This window comes from Trachinotus anak, unplaced genomic scaffold, assembly GCF_046630095.1.
Source record: "Trachinotus anak isolate AG129_WGS33_773 ecotype Australia unplaced genomic scaffold, CSIRO_AGI_Tana_v1 ptg000032l, whole genome shotgun sequence".
NCBI classification, from domain to species: domain Eukaryota; kingdom Metazoa; phylum Chordata; class Actinopteri; order Carangiformes; family Carangidae; genus Trachinotus; species Trachinotus anak.
Genome location: NW_027273883.1, coordinates 13,603,900 through 13,627,559, shown reverse-complemented (window position 1 = coordinate 13,627,559; position 23,660 = coordinate 13,603,900). Strand labels below are relative to the sequence as shown.

The window sequence follows — 23,660 nt, the reverse complement described above, 5'->3', positions numbered from 1 at the left end:
TATACAATAAAATGAATGATGGCTGAATTCCATTTAGCTGCTTCAAGTTTCAGGGTGCTGGTATTACGTATGCTGGCCCCCTGTCACACTGTTACACGTGTATTAAAACAAAGCCACCGTTAATGTTATTAGTAAGACCTGTGCTTCTGTGCTTTTCCCACTATGACAGGTCAAAATGCCCACTGAGACGTCAGGATGTGCTGATCACACCTGCTTTCAAAACAGTAAGATGCAGGAGGTAAGACATGAATGGCGTTCCCTGCTGACAAACTTCCTGGATTAGACTGAAACGATGGACACCTGAGTCCTCCTGACACACGCACACACACACACACACACTTTCTCTCTTCCTCACACAAACATGGGGGCAGATATACGAACCCAAACATTTTTGATGATTTGCTGTTTAGACTTTTGCTGTCAGCTTTGTTCTTCCCCCTCAGTCTGCAACAAATCTGGGAGTCCCCTGGAAGTGGACAGACAGACACACACACACACACACACACACACACACACATATACAACATGTGTACAGCACCAGGGGAAATCCCCTGTAGCTGGGGACTGTGTGTTTTACTGTGGCCCCTCGCATGGAGCATCCGCTGAGGGAAGAGTGTGTGGGGGGTTGGCCTAAATGTCAAAGGTAAAAGGTGCTGAAGAAGAGAAATGGAAACATGCAATAGACCCACTCACGTAGGCTAATCTCAGAGTAGAGGAGGGGGAACCCCATTTCTTTCTCTGTCTCTCTTCCAGACACAGCACAAACAAAAATATCGTACTTAATGTTTCTTTCCACAGGATTGATGCTATTTATATCTGCTGCCAACTGTTTAAAGCTAAATGGAAAAAACAGAAAATATGTCACATTAAATCAAGCCGCGAATCTCTTTTCTATAACCTTAATGGTATATGATATTCATATCTGTTATTTAATGATGCCTGGGCTAGGAGTTTGTTGTGTTTTGCCACAGCTTGAAATGTTACCATGGTCACATTATTTTGATGTTCCGTCAGTGTAGTTTTTATGAGTAATCGTGACATATAGTGACCCCACAGTCACTTTCATAACTGCCCTTCATTTAAAGAATTATGACCCCATAGCGGAGCTGTAGCAAGGATTTTGGAAAGTCCAAAGACCTAAAGCAAAACCCCACCCACCTAAGGCAATTTTGACTTGCCATAAAAAAAAATGTTTAAGGTAAAAAAAATTAAAATCTCAAGAAATATCTCATTTTATTTATTAATTTAACCATTCATTTATATTTTCTGTAACTTGTAACTTTCTTCATTCTAGTCAAAGTGAGGAACACAAAAACAATGTTATTGCAATTTGTTTAGTGTTTTGTCAAATAAAAGTGAAATTTAGGGATATTTAGTCTAAATATTATGTCAGAATACCTAAAATATAGCCTATATGTGTGCTACAGCACAACATGAACTACTCATGTCATTCAACCCTACATTTTGAGATATGTTACGACTTTACTTCTGTGTCCTCAGAAGAAATCTGTAATTTAAATTAAACAGAATTTTAGATTTGTAAGATGTTTTTGTTACATACCAACTTTTTTGTGTCAAATGCTGCATCTTTCTGCTACAACACAACACGATCAAATAAATAAATAAATATCATACTAACTTCGTAAAGGATCCTGCCACGGGACCTGGTGACGAGGAACACAGTGTGCTGCGGGTGTTGGTTGACGTCGGAAACTATTCGTGGACGCACTGGGAAGAGAGTTGTTTACAAACACGAAACTGACAGAAACAAAAACGAAAGCGTTGCCGTAAATCAGCGACCGTATGCAAAGGTTGATCTTCACATCAGGATGGAGGCTCACATCAGTCTTTAGCGAATAAAAAATATATCCTTGAATTATATTTTTACTGGTAAGTGTCGCCGTATGTCCTGTAAGTTTCGTTTACCTCAGAGGTGGTTAGCAGTAGGCTGGTGCTTCGAGATTAAAGCGCTAATATTTAGCTACCTTAACTGTTTCTTTGACATGTACAATGTATAACATGTTAACAAAACCCTATTCATGTTTTGGGGGGTTTGGGTCTCACCCCCGACTCCCCCTAATACTACTGTCTGAGAAGCTTAGGATTATTATTGGCTTCTAATAACCATTGAACTAACCCTCACTGACTATATAGTTCAGTAATATCAATTGACACCATTATAAACATCTACATAGTATTATATAGGGCAACAACCGCATATCTGTCAATTATTTTTCAATTAATTGCTTAATTATTAAAAATGCATGTCACAATTCTCCAGCCTAACCTTAACAATTAAAAAAGCCAGAGATATTTAATTTACAGTGATCTGAAGTATAGAAGAACAGCTAATTCTCACATTTGAGAAGCTAGAAACAGAGACTTTTGGACATTTATGTTTGATAAATGACTTGAATGATAAATCAAACATACAAATTATTGGCAATACATTTTTCTGTTGGCTAACTGTCATTGTTTCAGCGTAGATGTCGTATGTGCAAGTAATACTTCACTTACTCTTTTCACTGAGAAGATGGTGAAAAAAATTGTATTCATCTTAAGGAGGTGCCAATTTTAGATGTGTGGGCAGACTCGCATGTGTCACAGAAATTATTAATTTGATTTATGTATTTTATCAAAATCATACTCTGCTGGTATTTACAGTGTCTGTGGGGGAAGATAGATAAAGCTGAGCAGGTGCAGTGTCTAAAGTTACACAGAGGTGTTGGCTGTGGGCAGTCAGCAGGACACATGGCAGAGGAAAGCAACAAGCTGACACTGAGGCGCCTAGAGGCACCGATCCACAAGTTCATTAAAGTGGCTCTACCCACGGACCTGGAGAGACTGCAGAAACACCACAATAACATACTGAAGGTGACGGCTGAAATCTGGCTGGACACATGATCACACCCTCACATCCACACTCGTACTTCCGGTCAACAGATGGACAACTGATAATTTTTCTTTCATTTTCACAGTACCAACACAGCCAGCAATGGGATCGCCTTCATCAGGAGCATATCAATGCCAGCAGAACTGTTCAGGTATAATAATAGATACTCAGTAAACTGGAAAGGCATTTGTGTTTGTGTATGGGACAGATAGAGAGAGGTTACTGGCCCGTCAATGTCATTGTATTCTCTAGAATAGATATAAGATATGAGCCATATTGTTATTTTGTTAACCATTAAGCTATTCGTTATATTCCAGTGTCCCTATAACACTAAACTTCTCAACCAAAAACCACCCTCCACTATGTCATCACAGAGGCATTACCTATATTATTCAAGTCTGAGCCTGGCAGATATGTGAATGTGAGGATTGTTTAAATAACGATGTGATTCACAGGCTCAAAATTCCTGAATAAGCATGACCCTGCAACAGCGTAGCATATGATTTGTGACTCACATTTTCCGGACAATTAGGAGCTGAGTTTATGATATGTGAGAGACCAGTGCTTTCGAGTTTGCAAATCAAAAGTGATGACCAGTGGCAGGACAGGAAGTTGTGCCTTTGTCCAGTCAAATATAGACAGTGTTCATGATGATGTTTGAGTGAAGGAGGTAAGTGTCAGTCATCAACACGTGACTCAGACAAATGCCTATTGAATCCTGCTGGACCACAATGAGCAAAGTGAATGTTGTATTGTCTGAAACAACCAACTGTTATTACATTACCAGGTCACACGATAACAACTAGATCTTCTCCATGACAACTAAGCAACTCCATCTGCTGAGGAAGGCCATGTGATATGGTTGAAAATAATATTATAAATCTGTTTCAATTATTTATTTAGAGTTTGCTTGCCCAGAAGATGTTACCTTCTGTTTTTTATACATAAACAGCTAGATACATATGAAAAAGACTGAATTAGTTATTAAGAACTGAATTATGAATGTTCTATATAGAAATTCCATGTACTTAAGAAAAAAATCAGGACAAGAAAAGAACCGTTACCAAACCTCAAACGGACCATCTCTTGTGTGTGTGTAAGGACTTGTGTACTTGTTCACATGGTGGGTGTGAAATGCCTTAGGGGATGTTGTTGCCTGGAAGCCACCATGTCTCTGAAGGTGAAATAACTCCAAGCAGGCGCACACCTATTCTCTCACCATTACTCTACAAATCCCAGGGACACACACAGAGTGCTTTCTCATGTCTTCATGGTGTTAATCCAGAGTAGGGGTTAGTCTCCTCTGCTTTAGATGTGTATATACTGTATGTGTGTGCATATGTGTATTGCATAGATAGATACAATAGATATATAGAAAATAGATGGCTGAGTATGTTTGTCAGTCTGTTTAGGCTTTTTATTTTGCTTTTTTATCCTTTGTCCCTCCTTTCGGAAAGACAGACTGTAGTCTCTCCCCCTGCTGATGATTGACATGTACTCCCACTAGCCTAACACCAAGCTGACCCCCAGGAGGAGTGCACAGGCAGACTCAGTATCCCCACCTTCACCACAGCACCTCCAGCAAATGCTGTGAGACAGGGGAGTGTGGTCAATACTGTTGTATCATGAATATCTGCTATTGAGTCTGTGGTCGGTTGGTCTGTCTGTGTGTGTTCAAGCTACTTACGGTCACGGTTAATTTGCAAGCTGACAGGTGTCTGACCTGCCTGTCTTGCTGTTAATCAGTGTGTTTTTCAGTTTTATGCACGTGAGGCCAAGTGTATGCATGTTTGTTTATTCATGTTTTGTAATTAGCAGAGTGCGTTATCGGCAGCCCATTGACCCCCTGAGCCCAGGTCGTGGCACGGCCTGGAGGGCTGATGGCTGGGATGTAATCCTCCTGTCACCCTCAGGGCACAGCAGGATGAGGGGGCTTGTTTTCCCCAGCCTCATATCTGAACCTTATTAAGCCCCTGCCAAAGCGCGCACACACCTTTCCCATCACTAGAAGAGTTTATTTCTTTCCTACTGGGGCAACAGGCAAAATGAAGTTTAGAGAAAATTTCTATGCCCTGTGTTGATATATTAGCAGGTAACACGGCAGCACAAATTAATACCATTGACATCGATTGTAAATGTGCGTCTGGATTTAACCACAGGTTTGTTTGTCCATATGTCCCCTAATTAAGGATCCCAGTTCCATGCATTTTATTCAATATTTGTGACACTCAATCTCACTGGCAAACCCCCTTCTCCTCTGCCTCCCTGCAGCAGCTGAGAGCTAACATCAGAGAGATGGAGAAGCTGTGCGCTCGGGTGCGTGCCGAAGACGCTGATGCACTGGAAGCACTTGTCAAGCCAGTCAGGGACAGAGCGTCAGCCGCTGCACAAGACTTCTTGCTTTTGCACTCTAACCCTTTGCCACAGCCCGCACCGCCACCATCACCACCACCTGCTGCTCAGCCATCCAGCTGTGTGTCCAGCAGTTGCCATGCTATTAATGATGTGGGTGATGAGCTGATATCTGGCAGGCAAATACAACTTTACCTTCCAGAAATCCCTGCAGATCAGAGTGCAGCTGAGTCCTGGGATAACCTGGAAGAGGTATACATGTGCTGACTCTATCATTCCATACACAACATTTTTTAACAGTACCCTACCATGTAGTCTGGCAATCATTCTCTATTTTATTCCTTTTTTTATGTTATTGTTAGGGTTAGCCCTAACTTTAACCCTAACCCTGTTGGATAAACTCTACTTTTTAGTATTCATGGAGGTGAAAGGTGTACAGTGTATTTGTGACATCCATGACAGAGTTTACAAATAGCTTCAGTAATGTCAAGCTTCACCTCATTGTGTAAATTGTGAAAACTGTCAAAAAATTGTGTTAAATTTAGTAAGGTACTACTCAAATCTTAGTTCTTGTGGTGTATTATTACCCTCCATGTTTAGATTTGTCTTGTTGTCCCTTTTCTAAGGAAGTGAATGTATTGTTTCATCCCTGCACCCACCACGGTACCCGCTTTAATCATAGTAAACAAATCAGTGCTGAATATGGTATTAATATTTATCTATCTATCTATCTATAGCTCTGGTATTTGACATATTGCATAGCATGAGGGTTTTCTTAAATACCATCTGAAAACCTACATTACGTGCAGAGGTAATTGACAAAAATTGCAGTCGATAGGCCTTTTTCAAGTCCATCTGTTTGTTGAGTTGTTTTGCAGGGTGTCACTTACAACATTAGCGATGGCTCATTTCTGTTCAAGTGTCCCAGTAAGCCATGGCAGTGTGACAGTGTGACAGTGTGACAGCCTGAACAATAGTAGTACCCTGAAACTGAAGCAGCTAAATTGAATTTAGTCATCATTAATTGTATTGCTTACACCTGTATTCTTCCCACCGAGGCACTGTCTGTGAAAAAGGCCTATGTTGAATTCAAATTAAAGCACTAAACATTAAGTACAAGAAAGTTGTACGCTCTGTACTAACTGTTGCTATGGTTACATACATTATTCATGGCTGTTGCAGGATCATCTAATGTAATTGACCCCTCTTACCTGTTCCTACAGATGCACCTATTTCACTCTGCTTTACTGTAATACATATAACACACATTAATATTTACTCTCATTAGTTAATTCTGTTGTTGTTCTCCAACACTGACACTGTTGACATACTGTAGCTGTAGATTTGTGTGATAAGCATCATAATGAAATAAATACAGTAATTTTTTTCCTCTCAGGACTTGAAGGAGCTGAGTGGTATGGTGACAGAGTTCTGTCTGCTTGTCCATGTGAGTACAAACACTCAACTCTGCCTTATACTTCCTAGGCTGCTGCATTTGCATTTTGACATTGTATGCATTCGTCTATCTACATGTGTGCACGGCTACCCCTGTGAACAAAAACAATGTGACAGAGACAGTTCGCCTATAGCGTTTCCAGGAAGTAGTGTGTATTTGACAGTGTGTGCTTTTGTTGCCTGGTACGGCTCCTCTGAGAGAAGGTTACACAGATCAGCTCAGGACTACTGCTGGGGCCCCAGAGGCCCTTCACCCAGGCAAGAGGAGAGGCTGAGGAGTAGACAGGGGAGAGAGGGAGGATTTGGGGGAGGACAGCGGGTTGTCCACAGAGGGAGAGGAGAGGAACAAGGGATGCATCGGAGCAGGTGGAGAACAGACGGCTCAGATTATCACTCTATCCTCAGGGATGGAGGGAGAGAAGCACGGAGGCAGGGTGGAAGGAGAGATTAACAGTGAAAGAGAAAGAGAGAGAGAGTGATAGTGAAGATATAGTGAGGGTGAAGAAAAACAGAGAGAGGCAAGGAGGTTGGAGGGGGGGCAGAAAGAGCATAGACATGTTGTTGTGGTGTCTCTAGGGTGAAAGACGCCGTTAGGGGAGTAATATTCCAGCACTCAGCCACAGTGGAAATACTGAGTGTGTGTGAGTGCGTGGTTGTGTCTGTATGTGCGTCATGTTAGTGGCTGTTCCAGTGCTTCTTTGCTTATCTGTGTGCTTTCTTTGTGTGTCTTCGAGGGGTTTCTAATAAGGTTAAAACTAACATACAGTATTAAATTATCTCATAATATTTTTTAAAGTATTTCTTCTATTAATTATTTACAGTGCAAAATCTCAACAGTGTGCAAATTCCCACTACAAGTTACGTGAATGTGACATATGGTTCTAAAATGTTCTTTTTCAGTCCGACTAAAAGCTAAGAAAAAAATTCAGTTTATTTTATTTCATTCCATTTATTAAGACCACCATAGCTGCAAAACCAAGCTTTTTTCATTGATCCACTTATCAGTCAACCAAACGATTTTTTCGGCTCTAGCTTTCACCAAAAAGAGAAAGCAAATTAATTTCTTACGTTGCTTTGTAGGTCTGTCTTCCTCAGTAGATGGAGTTTACCCAGTTGTCATGGAATTGTAGGTGTTAAATTTCCCTTTTTTGAGCCAACAGCTCCTGAAAAGGATGAGATGTATTGTGATTGTTTTGTTAACTAGTGTTTTCAAGATCAAGAATATGGAGAGAGAGAGAGAGAGATGTAGCAGAGGTCCCTAACTGAACTTGAATTGATTTTCTGGCTCATATTCGTTGTACACCCTGTTTATGTCTTTTGTAAAGCAAAAATGCCAAACATCTCCAGCATCTCCAGTGCATTTGCACTGAATATCCTTGACGTCGAATAAAACAAAACATTTGAAGATGACACCTTGGGCTGTGGGAATTTTTCACTATTTAACGACTTTCTGACATTTTATTTACCAAAAGATTAAGAGAAAACAATCAGCAAATAAATCTGAGTTGCAAGACTCAAAACTGACATCCTCACTCAGAATAGGTTTAAAATCCTTGAAACCACCACCAAAAAGCAAGAGGCATTTTTTACATGGCAATGTAAGAGGAGTGGTAAAATGGACGGAGCTGAATCTGTAAACTCAGAGAGAGGAGGCGAGAGAGGAGGAAGTGGTTCTGAAGAAAGGTGAGGAAGAAGCGGAGAAGGAGAAGAAAAGTGCTCTGGTTGTTGTTTGGTCACTGTGTCTATCTAGCCCCCACACGGAGAGAGACAGCTGCCACTCTGAATATTTCATGAGATCTACACAATGCCACACACACACCGTATGGCCCCACCCCCAGTGTAATCTCTCTTGAATATACCTACAGCCTCCACACACACTCACACACACCCTTCCCATGTTATCTTGTGCCGTGGAGCACAATCTGGACACATAAGAAAACTTAGTACACGACAGGTGGTTGCTCTTTCACACATGCATACTGTATGTATTGGTTCTCGCTTGTACGTGTGTGTGTATGTGAGTATGTTAATATGTGTTTGTGTGTCTAACCCCTGTGCATCAGTCCCAGCAGGAGAAGATTGACAGCATAGAGGACAACGTCAACACAGCCGCTGCCAACGTGGAGGAGGGGACCAAGAGCCTGGGGAAGGTGTGTGTATGTGTATATGTGTGTGTGTGTCCTGATGATCTGATGTGCGTGTGTTGTGTGCGTGGTGTTTGGAAGATAGGGGGATCGATGGCACTTTGCCTCCCAGCCATTCCACAGCGTTTGTCCCTATTGATCCATTCGAATACGGAGGAAAGCTGCAATTAAGGAAATAGAGAGAGAAGAGGGATAGAGAGGAGTGGAGGGGAGGAAGAGTGATAGAGAGATAGGACGAGAGGGGAGACAAGAGAGGGTCTATGTGTGAGTGTGTGTGTAGCATTAAGGAGAGGTTTGAATGACTGTTTAGTAGTTTTTCAGGAGCAGCATTTGGGCCTCCACTGTCAATTCAATACACTGCACTGTTCTGCTCTGAGTGTAACTCAGAAGGACACTTCAGTGCCTTTCACACATATTACACACTTGAAATGTTGAACTTTTGATCTGTAATACCCAGAATGATATGCTCTTTTCTCAAACTGTAAGACACACACACACATTCACACACCACTTCAAGCTATTTTCCGGTGTTGTGTTTATTAAAGAAATGTTTTTTCTAACTTCCAATATTTTTCATTTGGGATTAAAGGAATGGAAAGAAATGTTAATCTGTCAGATGAGGTAATCTATTTTGATCTTTGTCTTGCTCGCATTTTTAGGAACATAATAGAGGTGGAAAGCAGACTGTAATTACAGACAATCAGAGATAGTGATGACACAGAGTTGTGATTCCTATGTGCTGAGGAAAACCTGTAAATACTAACACTGGACAACTGAAATTCAAAAAAGAGCATTTTCATAGCCATCTTCTACCACAGCTTTCAATTCATATAAAAGACATATTTACTCACTTACCTCTAGTGTTATCTAGCCATGTGCTGGTTAGTGAGATTTCTGCCACAACCTAAGTACGTATAGATCACTTCAAGTACCCAATTCACGCAGTTCAAACAAAGAAAACGGGTGGGTCACACTCGCGTCTAAAAAACCCTGGAGAAGGCCAAGACACTGAAACAAATTTGTTTCTGTTTGCTGCTGTGCATTTATAGTAAGTTGTGAGTGCAGACGACTTTTCTGCCAATTTTGTGATTTTTTTGGGTTGTCACCCATTATACTTTTAAGACATTTGAGTTGCGCATGTTGTTTCTTTTGTTGCCACAACCCAAGTACAATGGAGGTGAGTAACATTTCTTTAGTGATGCTCAAAGTATTGAAAAATTATATTTTACCAATTTAACAGCAACATCCCATCCAGAAGCTGTGCTCGTGTTATACTGCATAAAATAACTTTCATTGGGACTATTTCTTTGTCAGAAAGTAGAGCCAGTGAAAATTGATCTTTAAAGAAAGACACGTTACTGTACTGTATATTATTTTCAGTTCTCGTTATGTGGATGTGTCTCATGTGGTAGGTTGGTTATTGTTGGTCAGCAGGTTGATCCTTGGCTCTGGATAATCCATCTAAAAAATTTATTTAATATAATTTCACTTATTAAGATTTTGATTTTACGGTGTGAGCTTTACCATCAAAATTCTAGGCTGGCAGCAAGAGTCTCTGATCTCACTGATGTAAAAAATCCAGACAGATACAATTAAAAGTATCTGCATGGCTAGATACCAGTGAAGGAAAGTGAGAAATTCATTTTTCTGTAATGTAGGTGTACTGGCCTTTAAACAGTTAAAATCTTAACATTTATAGAATAAATGCCTCAAATAATAAAATAGTCTTTTTAAATGATTAATTCAAATTAAATTCGCCCAAATTGTGACACAAACAAAGGTTGACCTCTCTGTAAGGTTGCTGGTAGATGTAGTGGGCTGCACATTAGACGAGGGGGGTGTGGAGAGATAAAGCAGATGAGAGGGATGTCAGATGTTTTCGCGTGTTTGAAAGCTTGTAATCTGTCATCAGGTCAAACAGCATTACACACACGCGCACGCAGTGTGCAGTCACACATAACCCGCATTTCCTCCCATCATCTACAACCTGTACCCAGAGTCCTTTTAACTCGGCTCAGATGAAATTTAAATTCCCTCAACTGCCACAGGGGTGGGGACAAGCAATGCTAGCTTTTGAACTAGATTAATTTAATGGTGAAGTGTTAATCAAGTGTGTGTCCCTGTGCGTGTGTGCGTGTGTGTGTGTGTGTGTGTGTGAGGATGGTCAGAGAATCAGTCATTAATTGCCATCAGCAAAGAGCACCTTCCACTCTGATGATAACAGCTGTAATAACACACAGGCCACATCTCTCTGATTTCTCCTAAATGAAGATAATGAAAACGCTTTGATGCAGCTATGGAAGTGTCGGTTTACATTTACACATGCAGACTTGTTTGTGTAGATTTTTTTTTTCTTCTTCCTTCCGTGGGTCGATGTGTGATCATGAAAGGATAGACACATCCAAACTCTATCTCAAACTGTCTTGAAGCCACAAAGTACTAATGCCTCTAAAATGTGTGTGTGTGTGTGTGTGTGTGTGTGTGTGTGTGTGTGTGTGTGTGTGTGTGTGTGTGTGTGTGTGTGTGTGTGTGTGTGTGTGTGTGTGTGTGTGTGTGTGTGTTAAATTAAACTAGAACATATCTCATTCTGCTGTCTCTCCAGGCGGTGGGCTACAAGTTGGCAGTGCTGCCGGTTGCTGGGGCGCTGCTGGGCGGTGTATTAGGAGGTCCACTTGGCCTGCTGGTTGGGTTCAAAGCCGCAGGAGTGGCTGCTGCTGTGGGAGGGGGCGCCCTCGGGTATGCAGGGGGCAACCTGGTCCAGAAGCACCGCAAAGCTCGCGTGGATCTACAGATGAAACAACTGACAGCACCACCACCAGAACCACCAGCTGAAACAGAGTCCATCAAGGACAAATGACCAAGCGGTTGTGGTTAGTCCTCTGACCTCAGCTGCTGGCTAATCACTGAGGCTTCTGTGTTGGCCGACCAATCAGAAGCACAAATTAGACTCAAAGAGACTCAGTATTTGACACTGGACTCCATGCTTTGCTGTTACCAAGCACTGCTGTGAAACGGTTATGTAATAACTGAGTTGGATACTTTGATGTTTGGATGTGAATGGTGTTTCTCTGAGGACACAAATCTAATTTTGTACACAATTCTGAAAACAGCAAAGCTATTTACACTACAGCTCTTGGTGAATGGTTGGGTCTGCTGGGTCATAGCTGTGAGCACCACTTACTAAAAGAAGTCCTTGGCACCAAATAAATTAAGTCAATTTAACAGACCCAATTATTCTGTGAAATGCAAGTTAATGTGTTCCTCAAACTGACACTTTTTTTTTTTTTTTTTACCAAGGTTTGCTAGTTACAATTTTATAATCATGACTCAATATCCTTTTATGAAGAAAATAACGTCCCAATTTGAACAGCTGTACTACCTAGACTACAATAAGAGCAATGTTTTTTTTTTTTGGCTTAACATAACTGCGGTGTTACATTTATTTAATAATGTAAATTAAAGTGGCACTGCTTGAGAGTTTATATAAATTATACTCTATATAGATGCAAACCTGTTTTTGCAAAGTATGAGAGCAAACATTGCACAAAAAGCGCCAAAGTGCCACCGTCAAGATAATTTCAGTGACTTAAGTTATGAACCTGCCATGTATTGATTATACTAATGCTGGTTTACTGCCAAATAAAATGTTTCCTTCCAACAGTAATGTCATTCATTAGATAAAGAGACCAGCAAACAACAGTAAATATGCAAGAAATGGATGTACAAAGCATCAGACGACACAACATCCTGTAAAATGGTTTTTAATTTACTTTTTTACTCCTCTTCCTCTCTGAGATGACTGGTTTAGAAATGGCATCACACTACCCCCTGTTGCTCTCCCCTATGTAGGCTGATATGTCACTATGCAGGCATCTGTTGGCCTCTATGGAAGGGCAGGATGCACGGTACAAACTTAGCAATGGGTCCCCTACTCTTAAAATCTGGCTTCCCCTTCTGGATTTCATTCGCGCTTCATTCAGTGGATCTCAGGGATCTAGACTTATACCAAAAACCTCAAAGACATATAAAGAGACAAAACCAGTTTTAAGAGGACTTGTATAAAGTGGCAGACGGTAAATTTCCACCATTCATCACACGGGTATTCCCCTCTTGTATCTTGACTTTTTAAAACACTGGGAGGGATGCAGTCTTTTCTCCCCCAGCATGATGACACATTTGACAACAGATGACAGCAAAAACAACAGCCATTTCATAAATTCATGATCATGTTAAAGTACACAATTTCAAAACATTTGTTTCCTCTACTTTGAACCTCAGGAACACAACTCATAGGTGTTATGGCAAATACTGTGCCTATAAGAAATACCCATCCCCCTTTGACCAATTCATATTTTACTGTTTTATAGCTGTGGATGTAATGAGACTTTTAGATGCTGATCAACTAATTAATTTCATGTCAAATGTAATTTCTACAGATTAATGACAAAATTGACAATATTTGGGATTGCATAAGTTTCCATGTTCTTCAAGACAATTCTCAAAAGAGGCACCTTTGGGAGTAATTTCAGCCTCGAGTCTATGTGGACTCTTCCAGCTGTCCTTGCTCAGTGAAATTCAAGTGGAAAGCCATTTTCCAGTCATGCAAGCATATTCTGTATTGGACTTTTAGGTCCAGAATCCAGATCATTATTGTTTTCATTTCATTTCTGTGTTAATTTGGCTTTATGTTTGAGATTTGTCTTCTTCTTAAATAGATTAATATACAAAGATTTTTTTCTTTGATGCTTCCATTTGACCCTTTCTACATGCTGCCCAGAGCCTGCTGCAGAGAAGCCTCCACACAGCATGATGCTGCCACCAGCAGGCTTCATGGTGGGGATAGTGTGTTTTTGATAATTGCAGCATTAGACTAGTGTTTAGTATGATGATGGAAAAGCTCACTCACTTTGTCATTTCAGTGTTTTCTGTTGAATAGTGACAAGAAAAATCATAATTACATCCTCTGTGTTTCAGTGCTGTAAAAAAAAAAGTAAAATATAAAAAGAGCCAAGGGGACAAATATTTTTTACAGGCACTGTAAGAGACATCATAATCTATTATCATTTAGTACCAGGGAGAGAAGGGGTGCATCTCAATAGGCTGGAGTAGCTCTGTCTCTGTATCTTCTTTCTCAAGTCATGATTTGAAATTATGTTAACCCTAACAAGTATCTGAAAACATTTTTCTTTTCCTTCAGAACTCTGAGTGTGTGTGTGTGTGTGTGGAGAAGATATGGAGATAAAGCTACTTCAAACAGGCATATTGTTATAACTTGTGCTATACAACTGAATTAGACTAGAGTTGGTCATATTGAGATGCAGCCATGAGGTCAGTGAGACTAAATAAGCGTCTCCTAGCAGACAGGCTGAACTGGACTACCCACAGATAAGAACCGTACAACTGGAGTGAGGGAACTGTTCTGTTTTTTTTTCCTACAAATAGCAGGGTGATGAAAAACAAAAGAATAAAATAAAGAAAACTCTGCATTTAATTTAGACCAACAATGAGATTCCCATGTAGCACAAACATATTTACAAGCTCCAAAAAATAAAAGTAAAAACACTTCTCTTGATGTTCTAATGCCCCCAACCCCCTGCCCACACACATTTCTTCTTTATCCCCCTTCCTTCTAATCCAAAATAAAAACTGTACGTGAAAGAGTTATGAAAATATAGGTTATTCCAACATAGTTGTGTCATGGACTGTGCTCCTCTCTTCTCCTCCTCCTTTCTTGTTTTTCTCCTCCTTCTCCCTCTTCATCCTCCTCCTCTTCTCCATCTCTCTATCTTTCACTCTTCAGTAAGGGTGTTGGGTGTTGCTGTTCTGTCCCACTGGCCTGTCCCAACCCTAACCCCCTCCCTGACCCCGGGGCGTGGCATTGAGTCACAGGTTCACTTGAAGGCCGTAGAGGTCACAGCTCGTCACGGTCCCGTCTGAGAATGGTGTAGCGAGTCTCGCTGGGCGCTAGCTTTTGGAACGAGCTCTCTGGTGGGCTACTGGCCACTTCTCCTCCTGTCTCCTCCTGAGGGTAGAAGTCAAATTCAAATCAAACTGGGCATGACATAGCAAACCAAACTTTCAGTGAGTCTGTAGCATCTGGTGCTGTCTGACCTGTCCAGGCGTGCTGTCTGTGGGGTCAGGACCATGGTGAAACTCTCGGTGAAGCTTTCCAGAGTGAAGGTCCAACACAAACTGTCTCAACTTGCCAGGGACACTGGAAAAAACACACAGAAACATAGAGTGAATGTCATGCAAGAATATTCTTGTAAATCTCCCTGATTTTTTTTCCTGTGAGGCATGTTTTTACGGACAAGCTGGATTCACCAAACTCTCTTAACTCATTGTTATAGATTGCTCATTTCAGCCTGTGTGTCACCTTTTTTGTGAGATTTTAATAGAAAGAAAGCAAGAAAGAAAGAAAGAAAGAAAGAAAGCAAGAAAGCAAGCAAGAAAGAAAGGCAATGGTTTGACATGGTGAATGTGCCTGCACATGCTTTCCTATGATAGTAGCATGAAGCGCTCCCCCCTGAGCTCTCACTTCCCTGACAAGCTAAATACCAAAAGGTCTTTCTTAAATATAGTAGTAATACTAATAGTAATACTGTCAGGCAGATGCTGGACTGGGAGAATTTTTCTAAACAGCTTCTGAAATATACAAGTCATCATGTCAAAATATGCCATTAAAAATTGTACAGTATAAATAAGATGTTGTCAAACCTTCCAATAAATTAGAAAGCCATGATGATATGGTTTAAATATCTATTTTTATGTAAGAAAGTTTAGGTAACAAATTAGATTAAGACATTATAGTGATTATATAGTTTATATATATAGATTATATAGTTATAATTATTCATTTGTGTTTTTATTATCAAGTGTTGTATATGTGTACATTACTCATACAACAGGTCTGGCCACTCATGAATTTTGTGTGTAGTAACTAAAAACAAGGAAATCACTCATACCTGCCACTTAAAAACAAATCTGTTTGTAAGTGATTCTTGCACGAGGCACATTAACTGTGTGCCTGACAAAGGCATTCCAGCAAACTACAGAGCAGGTCAGACTTAACCGTTGATATGAGACAAAACAGTTTGTGGCAGCAGCAGAGGACATGAGTCCCTGCGGACGTGTCATGAAGAAGCATTAATCCATATCAACGGTGTCCTGTGAAGTGTGCTTATTAACGACAGGTCATGTGCCATTGTCATATCACACAGACGGAGCTGGTCCCCAGTCACAGCTAACCCTGTGTGTCAGGACAGCATGCAGACATGCAGACAGGCAGACACACACACACACAACACACACACACACACACACACACACACACACACATATATATATATATATATATATATATATATATAACATACACTGCGCTAATGTAATTACAAGCTGTGTGCCACATGCAGTGGTGATGTGATGCAATTAGGTTGTGGAGGCTGGTCAGTCCTCGGGGCTTCTGTCTATCTGATCAGACTCTGATTGGGGACTCGGGGGAGGCAGAGTGGAGGGGGCCAGAATAAATAAGATTAAATTAGATTAGACTGGATTAGTTTAGCATTTATTGCACGTGCCAAATCACGTCACATTAGCTCTGGTGCCCTGGCCCATTCATAACGGACAGATTTTAGGAGGTGTGACATTTCTCTGGTGTTCAATGCGCAGTGGATTGCAGTGTGTGTCTGTGTGTGCATAATGAAATTAACTTTATTTAAGGAGATCCTGTTATGAACAATTTCACATAGTCGTAAATGATATCATTTAGCTCATCACCATCAAGCAATCACTGTTCAAAAATGTCCAAAAGTGCTGAATATATCACAGCTCTTTGACACGTGGATGATTCATGTTGTTAATCACAGCTGCATCTGTGGTGAGCTTTCATTTATATTTGGTTATTTCTTTTTGCAATTAACAGTTACCATAATTTCTAGTTTTGGAAGGAAGGGCACACATAGTGGCATAACATATGAAACTTTATTGAAAGACCATGCAGTAAATAATTTATTTTCTGAACTAAATCTCTGCACACACACATACACAGTGCATTCACATGCACAACAACATCATTTTATAGACATAGTTAAAAAAAAGCAGTACTTACGCGAGGTCTTTAAAGTCGGGAAAGACATACATATGCCTGAATGAGTCTATAGCAATGACAGGACAGTCAGCTGGAGTTTTCTGGATATGGAGCAGAGGATGGCGGAACTTATCACAGTCTGCATGAAGGAAATTTATAGACCCTGAGGAGGAGAGAGCAAACATTATCACCAATGTCACAAGCACCATTTCTGCACAGAAGGCTTTTGGTTCTCTACTGAAAATCACAATCCTGACACGTACAAAATTTCACAAAAACGTACCTTTCTCACTGATGAGCTGGCGAGCTACTTCATGTTGGAATTTCTCTAAACTCTCTGCATCTTCTTTGATATGGAACAAGATGAGGAAAGGGATCCCTTCTTCAGTCAGCTCCTGGAAAACACAGACCAATAAACACATTAAGTGTCAAAAACAGATGGAACCAGGGCCTTTCGGTGGCTCAGCAGATGGACTTCATGAGTATCTCCCAGGTTATTTTTCAATTTAGATATCTATGTACATCGACATATCCAAATTTATACATCTAATCCCAGACCCAAAAAGCCCAAATAAAGCTACAGATTATCATCATGCTGACAATGCTTTATATGTAAAATCAGACAACAAACCTCTCCATTTTCAAAGGTGATCTCCCTGACCAGAGGCACACACTTGTCCTGGGCCCAAGCGTAGGTCAGGTCAAAGTTGGTGAGTGAGCCGAGGTAGATCATGTCAGGTATGCCCTCGCCCACAGGTTTGTAGATCACATTGTCTCCACTGAAGCGCTCAGACTCAGAGACAGCACTAGAAAAAAGGTGGTTAAGAAAAGTTTAACATGACAAATATAAACAGAGCAAGACCATTGAAACAATGGCTAGTATAAGAACTCCACTCAGATTTAAAGATGGTGTAGTGACCCACCCAAAGGCAGCCAAGAACGTGCAGTCATCTCGAAGGATGTTGGCAACTTTTTCATATGAGTGGTAGCTATCGGAGTCCTTCTTTTCAAAGTAACCTATGATGTTTCTCTTGGCCCTCTGTTCAATAAGACAGAAAAAGTGTTAAGAAAATAACTGTTACAATTTCATTTCATGATGTGAAAATTAGTATTTTTACAGCCAGCACGTGTATTTCCCACTTACATCCAGAGTGTTAACCTCCTCCATTGAGTGCATTTCTTTTACAGGGTCGACCTGCTGCTGGCGGATGAAGTCAGCAATGGCCACCACTGACCTCTGACCCCTGTACTCCCTCTTCATCATCATCCCATTGCGGAACAACTTCAACGTCGGGTACTTGGTGATGCGGTACCGCTGGGCGATGTCCGCTACACACCGAGGCAGAGGAGAAGTTAAGTAAAGAAGGACAAATCAATTGATGAAGAGGAAGAAGCAGAGTAAAAACACATGGGGATGGGTGGATGAGGAGCAGAGCAGTGACAGAGACGGCAGTTAAACCTCAGTCTGAAAACACTGCCTTCAGTCAGCTCGGGGCTCTGATCTCCCACATGAAAGCTGCCCCCCGCTAAGAGTAAATATTCTCTCTGCACACAGTGAATGAGTGTGTGTTTGTGTGTGCATGTGGCAGGTGTCAATCTCCCTGCGGGGTGTCTCTAAGCCTCCAGCCTTCACAGGAAGCAGCAGTTTTGTCATTAGTCTTCAAACAGTTTGCAGGTCATCAATAATTCTCTTTAATTTGCTTTATCTCAAAAGGCTGAGGCTGGTGGTTTATGTGTCTGTGCTTTGGTGTGCTGGGCATCTATGTGTACATATGTGCATCAAATATAGTAAGAGCGTGTGCATGTGTCTTTTTTGTTTCCTGTATATAGAACTAGGGTGTGTGCAATTGAGGGCATTAGATCACCACAAACAATAACCACCACATATACTAAGAATACATTTACTAACAATTATAATAATTTGGACAACAGACTCAACATTTATATCAGCTATAATGTAAAATACATACATTTTCCAGTTTGAGCTTCAAAATGACTGATTACTTTGTGTTTGTTTCAAATCATTATGACATAAATCTGAAAAGCATGTCCCATTTTTTCATGTTATACGTTGAAAAGGGTCAATAAACATGTATTGCTTGCATCTGTAGGTTGCTGTTTGGAACTTTTGTTGACAATGTTAGAAAAAAAACAAAATACTGGTAAATAGGTAAGTTAAACTCACAATGCTGGTCACAGTCGACACGGGCAAACACCACCTGCTTGGTATCAGGGAACTCCTCCCGCACTACGTTAGATGCCTCCTCAAAAATTGGATGGAGCATCTGACTGAACCTACACCTGCAGGGGGGTAGGGGAGTGGTCTGAGGTCAAGACGCTTTCCATAATTTGTAAGTAAATTAAGTAAATTTTCTTTTACTCCACTAGACTAAATTTTGCAGTAGTTGACTATGTTGTTGAATGATTTTTGCCAGAAACAGATCCATTACCCACTGATTAGAACTGCCCAGACAGACATGCTAAGTGAAATCTCTCAATCTCAATAAAATCTCTGCCGCAAATTACACTGATCTAATCATATTTATGGCACCACGTGGCATCCATAAGAAATGTTGGCATCATGAGCAAAACTCAATTTAAAGATCATTTTCATAATAAACATATAGGTTGAGTGACCTTAGAAGAGAAACAACACACTTACCAGTCTGCATAAAAATTCACTAATGCCACCCCAGCATTATCTGCAAGGTAACACACACACACAAACAAAGGTGAATGTAAGACTCTACACATTACCGAATGCATTCATTTCTGTATATTTTGCTTCTAAAATATATATACGAGATTAATAAATCATAAACTGCCCTGTTTTCTGTCAATAAAAGAAAAAAAAGAAAATAGCAAAGTACATAAAGACCTTTTCAGTAGCAGAAACATATGACCAGCGACATAAATTTATCTATCATATCATATCTGCACACAGTGAATGAGTGTGTGTTATGTGGTGGAATGTCTTAAATGTTCATTTGGTGAAAAGGACTATCAAACTGTGTGGCGATCATAAGGGAACTGTACATCAAAAAACGAATGAAAAAAGAATGAATACGTTTCTTTCATGTCATCCCAAATATGTTAATAACCATGATGAATATTGGATGAAATTGTAAGAGTGCTGGTGAAACTACGAGAAGCCAGCAGTAGATGTGGCCAGTAGGAACAGATGTCTGATGGCAGGGAAAACCAGGACTTTGCTTCTCGACCTTGTAGTTTAGGAGTTATAAGTGTCAGGTATAATGGTGCTATCTGCACCAACAACTAATTACATTATGGGCCAAGATCTTCCTTAACAGCCAAATATCACTTAAGTCTGGTAAATGATATTTTTGTGATAGCCTGCTAACTAACAGAGAGACAGACTAGTTGACAGTTAACGGTGTGAAACACTGGGCTTAATATCCTTGGCAGAAGTAACAAAGATGGAGAAATGAATGGGTGTCTCCCATTCCCAAAAACACCTGAAAGGAATAGTTGGAAAATAAGCTGATTTGCTTTCTTGACGGGAGAAGGAAATACAAGGAAATAAGTATTATGCTAAGGCAACTAGCTGTTAGCCATAGCTTCATATGGTGGTGGTATCTTTTCATATCTCTCACCCTCAGCAAGAAAGCAAATAAGCACCTTTTCCAAAATGTCAAACTATTCCTTTCAGCCACTTCCAAAGAGTAAAGTGTGACATCTTACTTAAGACATCATCAATGTTGCCTGAGTCCAGACTGGTGATTTCTGCTAGTCCTGGAGTAGAGAGGCCCATCACCTGCAGACACACAGATAAAACACAGATATGCTGGTTAAGACAACAGCGGGGGAGGGAGACAACAGACTAGTTGACTAAAGCCGGTGAACAAACACGTTGTTCAGCATACTGTCAATTAGCACATCTACAAACTGACTCAGCTTTCACAATGTGAAGTATCACCCATAGTACTGATCAAATGCCTTAGAACCCATAGGAAACTAAGATATTTCTTCATGAAATACTAACAATGTAGAACAGTGAAAGCCAACAGATCAATTTTCTAGCAGAATGCAGTGATGTATGTTTGCAATGGAGCCATCCCAAAAACTTCATTTTGACTGCATGTACTGTATTTACAATCTTACTTTTTAAGTCACTCCAGAACATCCTCTTTTTGTTAGTTTCTCTTATCTGTTAAATAAACATGGGCTAGAACTACAACATGTCTAATAGTAATTAACGAAACTAATGGAATTCCAATCAAATTCCAAGTTACACCTTGGGCAGGGTGCTAAAGAGTTTTCCACTGTGTTATCAGAACCCTTGAAATTAACTGAGGTTTGGTCATAAATATAGCACACACAGAATCTCATGTGTGATTAATGTCAAAACAGAAAAAATGTATAAAAAAAAAAAGGCACATTACAGTTGCTATCTTCACCGACATAACATTAACCATTGCCTAGGGAACTCTATTTTGTGTTTAAAAAATGATATCTTGCACTATTATTTCCTGTATCTTTTCTGTATCTTCCTCGCTGGACCATTCAAAGGTTATAATTATGATGTAAAAACTGGGGATTTCTGAATTCCTGCTCTGATTTTAGCACTATATAAAAGAATCCTGTATGAAAGAGATCAGCCCAGAGAAAATTTAAGGCCTAAAGTGGCATTCACTGGAGGGTGAAATGGGGGACGGAACACCAAAGCTGGAGAGGTGCTGACTGCCAACTGAAAAAACAGAGGCACGAATAAACAAAGCAATTGTAGCTTGAATTAACTCTTATTAAAAGAGCCTATGTTTAACAATGCAGACATCATGACAGAAGAAGACTGTATTACTAAAACCATCAATCTGTAACGGAATTTTTTCATCAAAGCTATAAGTGCAATCCCATGTTTTTCTGCTTCATGTTGACATCCACTGCCCTGTAACATTACAATACTTTAAACTTGTGCCTGCACTATCTATTTGCTGTGACCTGGCTGAGATCCTCTTCAAACAGGATATATGACAGTCTTCCTCCTTGAGGGTGTGATAAAAAAAAAAATCAACACGGATTCTAAAAAAAGGCTGCAATTTATCAAACAGTGACACAGCCAGAGCTGGTGCTGCTTTGTGTGTTGCTGGGTTACCTAAATATGTGACTTAACTTTTACACATGCAAGGAGTCAAAGTTTAACTGTTGCAATGTCAATTAGTTTAGTGTTGTTTAAATGTGTCCTGATACAGAATTTCAAAATAGTAAAAAAAAATTCCTCATCTCAATTTCTCAGAGCTCAGTATGACTTCAGTTTGCTTCATTTGTTCTGAACATTTGTTCAAAAATGTTCTGGAAAAATTAATAGATTATCAAAATAGTTAGAAATTATTCTTCTGTCAGTTAATTAGTGATAATGGTGACGGAAGCCCATCACAACTTTCCAAAACCCAAGGTGGTGTCCTCAGACGACTTGTCTTGACATTGTAAAATTGGTCAGACCAACAGTCCAAAACCCCCAAATTTTCAGTTTACTGTCATGCATGATGAAGAAAAGCATTATTTTTTTTACATTTAAGAAGCTGGAACTAGAGAATATTGTCATTTTCTTTAGAGTGACTTAAAACAATACATTTGTTATCAAAATAGTTGCAGATAAATATTCTGTTGACTAACCTAGCAATTAATCCACTTATTGTTGCAGTTCTGCAGAAAATGTTTCTTGATTCCCTTTGCAACATCAACCTTCTCAACACTGAGGACAAAAAGTCTGTGAAGTCCTCATTCACCATACAGAATGACACAGCTGCAGACTGGCATGAAATGTCAGTTGACGCGGTTACACCTTTGAAGACACTTCCCTGTAGCTCAGAGAGAAGTTTTAAGTTTTCATGACAGGCCCAAACTGCGCTCTGTCTAGTTCCGGGTTGTCAGCCAATAAGAATGAGCCACAACAGAGGAATTCACCAACCGGCGAACATCATTCAGAGACACACGAAGAGTCCAACAATAACTTTGAGAATCTGTACAACAATAAATATCAAGCCTGAGCGAATGTAGCTTAGGGTAACTCAATACACGTTTCAATAAACGTTAAAGGTTTTAACTAACCATGCTAGCAATTAGCCTCTATCTGCCTACTGTCAGTATGGTGTGGCACCTAATGCTAGCTGCTTCACTCCAACAAAGTTTGCCCAACTTTAGCTAATTTTTTAAAGTTTTGAATATACAAATGACAGACATGTCGATTATATAAGATGGAGCAATGTTGGTTATAACACCACAGCGAACGTTACTCAACACTACCGGCTGAGTTGACACTGCAGCTGGATAACTCGATTAGTTATGGAGGTCGATGGGTGAAACACGGTTCAATGGCCTCTTCGGTGAATCTGGTAAATGCCTGCTGCTCTAGCAGAGAGTGAGCCGGCTCTCTGGTCACCTTTGCCACTTTAAAGAGCCACGTCTCATGCCAGCAGAGACTCATCGGTTAGCTAGCAGCTACCAGCGTTAGCTTAAAGCGGCTAACTGTTAGAATGAGATACAAAACTGAGAGACGGAGGCTTACCAGCAGTATAACCGTGACGAAGCGGATATCCAGGGAGGGAGATACTGCAAACAGTTTCATTGTACAGTAGAGTTATTTTGGAGGTGGTGGTGGTGTTGAGTCTTCCCAGTCTATCTCGACGCCGCTCTTCTCGCCGCAGCAGGAAACCGACGGCGAACCAATCTCACTGTGACCACGGAAACGCGAGCGAAACTTCCTGTT

At 40.4% G+C, this 23,660-nt stretch overlaps 2 protein-coding genes across 2 annotated transcripts; one reads left to right on the top strand and one right to left on the bottom strand.

Moving 5' to 3' along the window:
• The first annotated feature begins 1,722 nt into the window (after nt 1–1,722).
• On the top strand, nt 1,723–12,502 carry stx17 (syntaxin 17). The gene is made up of 7 exons (XM_071469511.1): nt 1,723–1,890; nt 2,665–2,874; nt 2,979–3,044; nt 5,165–5,497; nt 6,642–6,692; nt 8,764–8,850; nt 11,447–12,502. Exons 2-7 carry the CDS (start codon nt 2,752–2,754, stop codon nt 11,699–11,701), a joined length of 915 nt encoding a protein of 304 aa, XP_071325612.1. The 5' UTR covers nt 1,723–1,890; nt 2,665–2,751; the 3' UTR covers nt 11,702–12,502.
• Nucleotides 12,503–12,589: 87 nt separating this feature from the next.
• Nucleotides 12,590–23,626, bottom strand: erp44 (endoplasmic reticulum protein 44). Its single transcript, XM_071469507.1, has 11 exons — nt 23,460–23,626; nt 20,636–20,708; nt 19,596–19,635; nt 19,119–19,234; nt 18,078–18,262; nt 17,857–17,972; nt 17,565–17,739; nt 17,217–17,328; nt 16,955–17,096; nt 14,956–15,058; nt 12,590–14,866 (listed from the first exon to the last, which is right to left on the bottom strand). The coding sequence occupies exons 1-11, from the start codon at nt 23,517–23,519 to the stop codon at nt 14,756–14,758; spliced, it is 1,233 nt and encodes a 410-aa protein (XP_071325608.1). The 5' UTR covers nt 23,520–23,626; the 3' UTR covers nt 12,590–14,755.
• Between the last annotated feature and the right edge of the window lie 34 nt (nt 23,627–23,660).